This window comes from Phragmites australis, chromosome 20 (assembly GCF_958298935.1).
Source record: "Phragmites australis chromosome 20, lpPhrAust1.1, whole genome shotgun sequence".
In the NCBI taxonomy this organism is placed as follows: Eukaryota; Viridiplantae; Streptophyta; class Magnoliopsida; order Poales; family Poaceae; genus Phragmites; species Phragmites australis.
Genome location: NC_084940.1, coordinates 8,624,362 through 8,633,262, shown reverse-complemented (window position 1 = coordinate 8,633,262; position 8,901 = coordinate 8,624,362). Strand labels below are relative to the sequence as shown.

The following is an 8,901-nucleotide window of genomic DNA, read 5'->3' as shown; positions in this document are numbered from 1 at the left end:
GGAGGTTGCTCAACTAAATCTTGATCTGAGGGAAGTCATATTTGAGAATCCTAAATAATCGAGTCAATATTTGAGACCATTGTATGTCAAGGGACATAATGATGGAAGACTGGTTTCTAGAATGCTAGTGGATGATGGAGCTATCGTGAACTTAATGTCATATTCAGTTTTTAAGAAGCTATGAAAAGAAGACAATGAGCTCGCAAAGATAAACTTGGTGCTTAATGGCTTCAATGGCGATCCTACGGAGGCTAAGGGCATAATCTCTATGGAGCTTACCATTGGGAGCAAGATGGTGCCTATGGTTTTCTTCATCGTCAATGTTCAAGGTAATTACAACGTATTATTAAGACGTGATTGGATTCATGCAAATCGTTGTGTACCTTCTAGTTTGCTCCAATTCTTGATTCAATGGGTACATAATGAAGTAGAAATTGTCCATGCAGGTATATCGGCTTTTGTTGCTTTAGTCGATGCTTCAGTAGATTGGCAACATATAAATGTACAATGTTTATCTGGTCAAGACCTTTCTAGCTATGATTCTGTAGTGTTACTAGGGATGGTTTGTACCCATGTCTGTACATCCAATTTTTTCATCTCAGCTTAGCAATGTAATGTTATCAATGGATAAACAAAGTAATTTAGATTTGTTGCAACAGTGTGTGGAGCAATATCGGTCCAAAAAGAACCATATTTGTGAAACTATTGATGATTTTTGATGATGTAGAAAAGCTAGGACAAGATTTTTCATCGGCCGATCCATTAGAAGAGGTAGATATAGGAGATTGTACTGTTCCTAGGCCAACACTTGTGAACAAAAATATGCATGATGTTCAAAAAGGCGGAATAGTTGCATTGCTTAAGAAATATATCACTTGTTTCGCTTGAGAATATCATGAGATACTAGGACTTAGCCATGAGTTGTGGAGCATCGGCTTCTATATAAAATCGGGTTTTAGACCTCACAAACAAATGGCTAGAAAGTTTAATCCTAACATGTATGGGCGAATCGAAGAAAAAGTAAGCCAGTTGCTCGCTGCGGGGTTTATTCGTCCTTGTAGGTTTGCTGAATGTATATCCAATATTATCCCGATAGAGAAGAAAAACATATGTAAGTTGAGAGTATGCATTGATTTTAGAGACTTAAATAAAGCTACTCCTAAGATGAATATCATATACCTATCGCTGATATGTTAATTAGTGATGCTTTGGGTCATAAAGTTATTAATTTTTTGGATGGTAATGCGAGTTATAATCAAATTTTCATGGCCGAAGATGATATGTCTAAAACGGTTTTCTGATGTCTAGGTTTTGTTGGTTTATTTGAGTGGTTTGTCATGACATTTGGGTTAAAGAATACCGGTGCCACTTATCAAAGAGCTATGAATTTAATCTTTCATGATTTGCTTGGTGTTATATTAGATATATAAATTGATGACATTGTGGTTAAATCAGAAGGTATGGATAGTCATTTAGCCGATTTGCGTTTAACTTTTGAAAGGATGTATCGGTATGGTTTAAAGATAAGCCCACTTAAGCGTGCTTTTGGTGTATCGACGAGCAAGTTTTGAGGATTCATAATACATGAGAGGGGCATAGAAATAGATCCCAATAAGATGGCAGCTATAGACAAATTAGGGGCGTCACAATCAAAGAGAGATGTTCAAAAATTGCTAGGAAAAATCAATTACTTGAGGTGGTTTATATCTAACTTGTCCTGCAAGGTTGGTGTCTTTATTCCTATACTTCGGTTAAAGAAAGAAGCCGATTTTACTTGGGAGCAGAATAGCAAAAAGCTTTTGTTGAGATAAAAAAATATTTGTCATCACCCCCTGTGTTGAGGGCGCCCAAGACCGGAATTCTGTTTCGGCTATATGTTGTTGCATAATAGATGGTGATAGGTATTGTTCTTACACAAGAAAGTGAAGGGAAAGAATATGTGATCACTTATTTAAGTCAGCGCCTCTTAGATGCGGAAATAAGGTACATGTTTATTGAAAAAAATATGTTTGTTCTTGTATTATGCATGCACCAAATTGAGACATTATTTGCTTTTTAGTATTTGTGTGCTTACATGTCAAATCGATGTTATTAAATACATGTTGCAAAAGCTGATTTTGAGTGGTAGAATCGAAAAATGGGCATATGTGTTAATTGAATACGATTTGTTGCTGATTTTATTGTTGATCATCATATTGATAATGATATATTGATTAGTGTTATTAGTGTGTCTGTGGAAACTATATTTTAATGGCTTGGCTTGTAGTGAAGATCAAGGTGTTGGTATTATTTTAGTTTCACCTAGAAGTGTTGTTTTTGAAAAATTGGTTCGTTTGAAGTACTTTTGTACCAACAATCAAACCGAGTATGAAGCTCTTTTGTTAGGTTTGCAAATTTTAGAATCCATTAGAAGTATTTGGTGATTCATTATTAGTAGTGTAGTATGTTTCTAAAGTTTTTCAATGCTTTGATGGGTCACTAAATAGCTATTTAGATAGATGTTTAGATATCATAGCAAATTTGGATGATTTCACAATTACTCACATATCTAGAGAAGAGAATATGAGGGAAAATGATTTAGCGTAGCAAGCATCCGGTTATAGAGTAAGTAGAGAAATGTTCTTTGTGTTAGAAAGACAGTTGTTGACTTGTGCTAGTGTTCATTTGGCTGAACAGCAAGAAGGGACTTCGGTTTTGCCCTGAAAATCAGATTTGCCTACACTTAGTAATTGGAGAAAGCCAATGATTGAGTATTTAGAAAATCCTAGTTCATCGGTAGATTGAAAGATTAGGCAACAAGCTTTGAAATATGTGATGTTGGATGGTGAATTATATCACTGAATCATAGATGGGTTGCTTTTGAAGTGTTTGGGTTCAGAGCAAAGTAAAATTGCTATAGGTGAAGTACATAAATGTATTTATGGTACATATCAATCGGTTTACAAAATGATGTGGTTGTTAAAAGGGCTAGTTTTTATTGGCTGGCTGTGTTTGATGATTACTCTAGATATTACAAAGGATGTGAAGCATATTAAAAATTTGGCGATATACAATTAGCTTCTGCTTCTATATTACATCATATTATTAAACTATGCCCATTTCTTGAATGGGCTTTAGATTTCATCGGTCAAATTTATCTTTCATCTTTCAAAGGGCATCACTTTGTTTTGGTTGCTACGGATTATTTTATAAAGTTGATCGAGGCCGTTCCATTGAAGAACATAGCACATAAGTAGGTAATCAAGTTTAATTTGGAGCATATTATTTATATATTTGATATTCCATAAACTTTAACTACCGATCAAGATTCTTCTTTTATTTCTCATTAAGTGCGTGAATTTGCCGAATCATTTAGAATTAAACTTCTCAATTCCTCATCATATTATGCTTAGGCCAATGGATAGGCCGAGTCACGCAATAAAACTTTGATTAAGATCATAAAAAATAAAATAGAAGAACATGAAAAAAGATGGCATGAGGTTTTGAGTGAAGCATTGTGGGTTCATCACATATCTAAGCATAGTGCTACCAAAGTTACTATTTATGAGTTAGTGTATGGACAAGAGGTCGTTTTTCCCGTTGAGGTAAATCTTGGCATGTTGAGAGTGACATAACAAAATAACTTGTTGACTGTGTATTATTATAATGCTATGGTAGATAGGATAGATGATCTTAATGACGAAAAGCTTAAAATTTTGAGAGAGACTCAAAAGGATAAATTAAGAGTAGCTAAAGCCTATAATAAGAGAGTGAAGACAAAAGCTTAAAACTTTGGAAGACGATTTTACCTATAAGGTCTAGGGATAATAAGTTCGGAAAATGATCTCTAGTTGGAAAGATCATTTTAAGATTGTAGGGATTGTACTGAAAATTTGTATATGCTGCAATATTTATAATGAGACAAGTTGCCTAAAACTCTCAATAGAAAATACTTGAAGAAAAAAATTTTATCCAAGTTTTTGGCAAGACGGTTGAGAAGAGAGGTAGACATACATAGCCGATGTAATTTACTATCGTCCTAAGACAAAGTTACAAATGGCCGGTATTTTGTTTATATCGTCCTAAGTGGTAACTGAAATAGATAATAGGCTATTCATGATTATACTCTATGAAAATATTTTTTGGTATGCAAACTTTACTGAAAAAATAGGAGAGCATATGTTGATAGAAAAAAATGGTACGATCTAGGTTTTTTAACACCGGATAGTCCGGCGAAAGAGTCATGTAGTCGCCAGACTCTATGGTGCTTATAGGATTGATTCGTGTTAAAAACATGCTTTCTGAAAAAATAGTCCGATGAGGTGTCTTATGGTCACCGAACCATCAGATGAATGCAATGATTTTTTCTTACAAGGTGACATGCTCTCTGAAAAAACTGCTCCAGCGATATACTCGGCTGATCGCCGGAACATCCGATGAGTTAAGGCTGATTTGTTGATGGAAAAATTGCTCTCTGCAAGAATTAGTCCGACGAGTGTTCCGGTGTCAGTGCCAGATCATTTGGTGCATATATTTCAAATCTTGCAATAGAATTTGCTCTCTAAAAATATTAGTTCGGCGAATACTCTAGTGAGTTCATTTTTAACACTAGACTATCTAGTGTATATTAGGAAAGAATTCGAGATCTAGCCAAGTTGAACTCGACGGATGATCCGGTGTTTAGAAATATATCCTCGCCGGACCATCTGGCGTTCAGTCCGAGTCCGAATCGAAGTGGATTTGTAGATCTGTTTGAATTCTTTTCATGTTTTTGACCAAACATGACATATTTGTGTAGGTTTTAGAGTAGAGACTTCTATTTCCGTAAGGCAAAATCCAAGCTCCCTTATAAATAGTTGAAGGGGTGGAGATCGATTACAACAACTTAATCAATTGCAATAATTGCATCTACTTTTGTTCTACTTTACTTTTCTGTACTTTAGTGTAGTTTTAGGATAGTTCTTAGTTGTTACTTTAAATCCCTGCGATTTGAGTAATGATTTTTTATTTGCTTGTAAATCGTCTGGCCAGCGATCTTCAAAGTTGCCGGTCGAAAAAAAAATTGTCTTAAATCAGTCATGTGTTGCTATAAAAAATGATAGTTATCTGAGACATATTCGTAATCGAGGAAGGCCGAGGGGTCGTCCACGCGGTGCTTTGACTTGGATTCAGACGTCTGTGCGGGCTCGGTGAGGCCCCCCGCCGCGAGGCGTCCTCCTCCAGCGGCGCAAAACCGCCGTGGCCCTCCATTCGGGTCTCCTTCCGTCGGCAACGGATCCTGGTCTCCACCGACATGGCCGCCCAGCCGATCAATTAAGCTTTACTGCTCGATTGGAGAAACGGAACAACACACCCAGCTGCAGAATCTCATACATCGCCTGGCCACAAATAGATTGCAATTCTACCCGATTTCTGATCGGACGAAACCGGGATCCTTCTCGAACTCGACATCGGCGACGATGTTAAAGTCCGGCTGACTCGCGCGCGTATAAACGCCGCCAAGTCAAACGCCACCCCACATGGTCCGTGATCTAAGCCTGCCGGACGTTCTTCTCCAATTCATCCTTGGTCGACGAGGACAGCCCTTTTTCTTCCTCCTCTCTTTTCTTCCTCCATCTCTTCTCCAACTCATCCCCGGTGGCAATTCCTGGAGGGTAAGGGCAGCCCAGATCCGAGTGGATTGGGCTCAAGGGAGGTACTGTCAATCAGACTTCTCTTGTATTTATACAGGGGCTATACAGGGGCTGGACTTTGTTTACTTCGATCGGAATGTTTTTCTATCTACAAACAGATTCGATCTCTTCACGTAAGCAAAACACGACACGGCGTATACACCTTGCATGGACTGGACTGGGCCTGCTCACGAGAAAAATAACCGAGCCCAGGCGCCGCTGTGTCGCGCACCTGACTTGGCTTTTTCCACCTGCTTCCAAGGCTCCCACCACCAGCATCTGCATGGCGCGCTTCCATCCGCATGCAGCAATCGGCCGGCCATGATGAGATTAATTGTTCCAACGCATGCATGTTGCCGACTGGTATCCAACTCTCCTTTCCTCCCTTTCCATTAATGTGCTAATTACCTAATTAATCGGTCACATTAACACCATTGCACTAACAACTCAATTAGCGAGCCGACTACTAACTAATCAACTGAATTAGCTAATAAATGCATGATTACTTTTTTATTCGGCTAATTATTCCTCTGCCAGCCAAATAAGGTACAAATATTAATTAGGCTATATTAATCTGCTAGTTAATTTATCTAAGAGCCAAATTAAACATTAGTCGAGATAAGTAACAAATAATCTTACTCTAATTACTCGGTCATATTGATTATTCTATTAATCATAGCTATGTTAATCCACTGATAGCCATATTCAACTAATACTTGTAATCGAGCAAACTAATAAACACTCAAAATCTTCATTACCCGGCCATATCAATTCTTATTACACCGGATGATCCGGTGAGAACAAAATTCAGAACACTAGAATATCGGGCGAGTTTAACTTGGCCGAAACACTAAATTCTTTCCTAATGTTCACCGAATGTTCTGACGTCACAAATAAACTCACCGGAGGCTTTCGTCGCACAGTTTTTTCTAGAGAACAAAATCTTCCGCAAGATTTTCCTTTAAGCTCACCAAATGACCGGCGCTACCACCGAATCCCTCGCTGAACGAATTTTTCCAAAGAACAAAATTCTTCGCAAGAAATCGTCCTTATTCACATCAGATAGTCCAATAATAATACGGACTTAAACACCAAACTATCTGATATAAAAAAAAATCTGACCATGTTATTTTTTGCTATCAGCATCGCCCAGCAACGACCAGGGTCTTTGCGGAGGGCATTACCGCTTCGCCGTGGACATGGACCTATAGGTAACAGTCGTGTTCAGCGAGCCCAAGGCGCTGCTCCGCTACTGCGGTGAGGAGGTGATGCAGACCCTGGACCCCAAGACAGGCAACCCTGCGCCCTGCGGGATCTGCTTGGACGGCCTGGCGAGCTCGAGCAGGACGGCGCCGGTGAACTTTCCGTGCAGCCACGCGTTCCACTCACAGTGCATCACCAAGTGGCTCTTCAAAGGGACGGCCTGCCCGCTGTGCCGGCACGACCTCAGGGGCCTCGTCGCCTCGCCGGGCACGCGGCCATGGGAGGGACTTGGCGGCACGCCGGGCACGCGGCCATAACCTCAGCTCAGCTGCAACGGTCAAGACTTGGGTACGTCGTTCATTTCCCTGACATTATCAACTGAGAACCTGTACAGCTCTTATAGAAGTTAGCTTCGGTAAAAGCTGATGCAACAACGCAAGTATTTTTTCTAGCCAGTTTCCCTGGGGACAACAGTACATCAAATTGGATACTAAATTTTTTGACGTACTTACCACATTTAACTTTACTATTCAGAGTTTGTCGGGTAATAATTTTTACAATATCTAGTAAATAAAGTAAAAACAGTGTTATTGAATTTTTCATTTAAGCTACTTCAAGCATGTTGCATACTTATAACAGTGTGCATATGTACATGTTAAAATTTGTAACTGATGCGGTGCATGTGTTTCACACTTTTTGCCGCCTCCTAATGTAACCTGCTGATCATATATACGTCGCCCTCCAACACCCCCCCCCCCCACCATAAAAAATATATTTGTTAAAATTTGGTGGTCAAAATTCAAATAAGAAAATAATAAGTGATACGTATTTCTAAAACGGAGGTAGTATTCTTTTTAGACCAAAGGCAATGGCCCTGTTTTATAGAAAGCAAATATTCACGCAGGAAGAAATGGAGGTAGTATTCTTTTTATCATGAAATAAATTTGATGTATGTGACTGCACTAGAATTTGCCTCAATTATATTTGGCTGGACGAAAGAAAGTGCAGGTAACCCCGTGGCGTTTCTATCCAAGGGATGACAATGCGTTTAAAGATTGAAATAGTATCATGTTGCATCCGAGCTGGGGCTCGGTTGGCTATGACAGGGAGAGCAGGGAGCTCAAGCCCCTGAGCCACCCACGCTCGATTCCTGGGGGGCGGCGTAGCCGGGGGGCGGCGTAGGATGCATCCACTTACGCCTCCAATGAAGGCGTCAAGGATGAGTCCGAAGTTAAAAAAAAAAATAGTGTCCTGTATAGCTGGACAAAAGAAAGTGCAGGTAACACCGCAATTATATTTGCCTCACATTCGATCCTACCATCCCCTACATGGCTGGTTGTTTGCCCTCCTCGCCTCAATCTCAACCAACCATCTACTCTAGCATTGATATCAAGTAGTGTCCTGTATGAAAATAAAAAGGGCGACCCATAGGAATCCCAAGTCATGGCGCTTTGGTAACACTCTCGCGCTTCGGCACATGCCACGCGCACGGGCTGCTGCTACCGCCCAGTTCCAGCGGCGCGCGCGTCGCCGGACGGCCGAAGGGCGAGATCCCGCGAATTCGCCGGACACGCCGTGTGAGTTCGTAGGCCAGAGCCCCGGCCAGAACGAGAGTAAAAAGAAAACCACCAATGAGGAACGTCCTGCATGCCTTCTTGAAGTAACCGAATGAACATAACAACCGCTTTCTCAATGTGCTCAATTGACTTGTCACGGCAACTAATAACATCGGAGAGGGGGGAGAGAGAGAGAGAGAGAGAGAGAGAGAGAGAGAGAGAGAGAGAGAGAGAGAGAGAGAGAGAGAGAGAGTGCCACAGATAGATCTGAAGCTGTGAATCACAATTGCAGAGAGAAAATAGTACCACAGATCTAGTCTGTAGCACACTGAGGAGTGTAAACTTGCCTGGTCCTTGACCAATGACCATGGCCGCAACTCTCACAAGAGACTGCGCTGATCGAACATATCGACAATCGACTTCAAAACGGAGAAGGTTGACGGCTCCAGTCAGGTGCTTGCATGCGCCCTTTCCTGGCGCAATAGAATATA

At 40.4% G+C, this 8,901-nt stretch overlaps 1 protein-coding gene across 1 annotated transcript; it reads left to right on the top strand.

The window, feature by feature from the left end:
- Nucleotides 1-268: 268 nt before the first annotated feature.
- LOC133901433 (uncharacterized) lies at nt 269-7,171 on the top strand. Its single transcript, XM_062342807.1, has 3 exons — nt 269-329; nt 447-562; nt 6,863-7,171. The coding sequence occupies exons 1-3, from the start codon at nt 269-271 to the stop codon at nt 7,169-7,171; spliced, it is 486 nt and encodes a 161-aa protein (XP_062198791.1).
- Nucleotides 7,172-8,901: the final 1,730 nt, after the last annotated feature.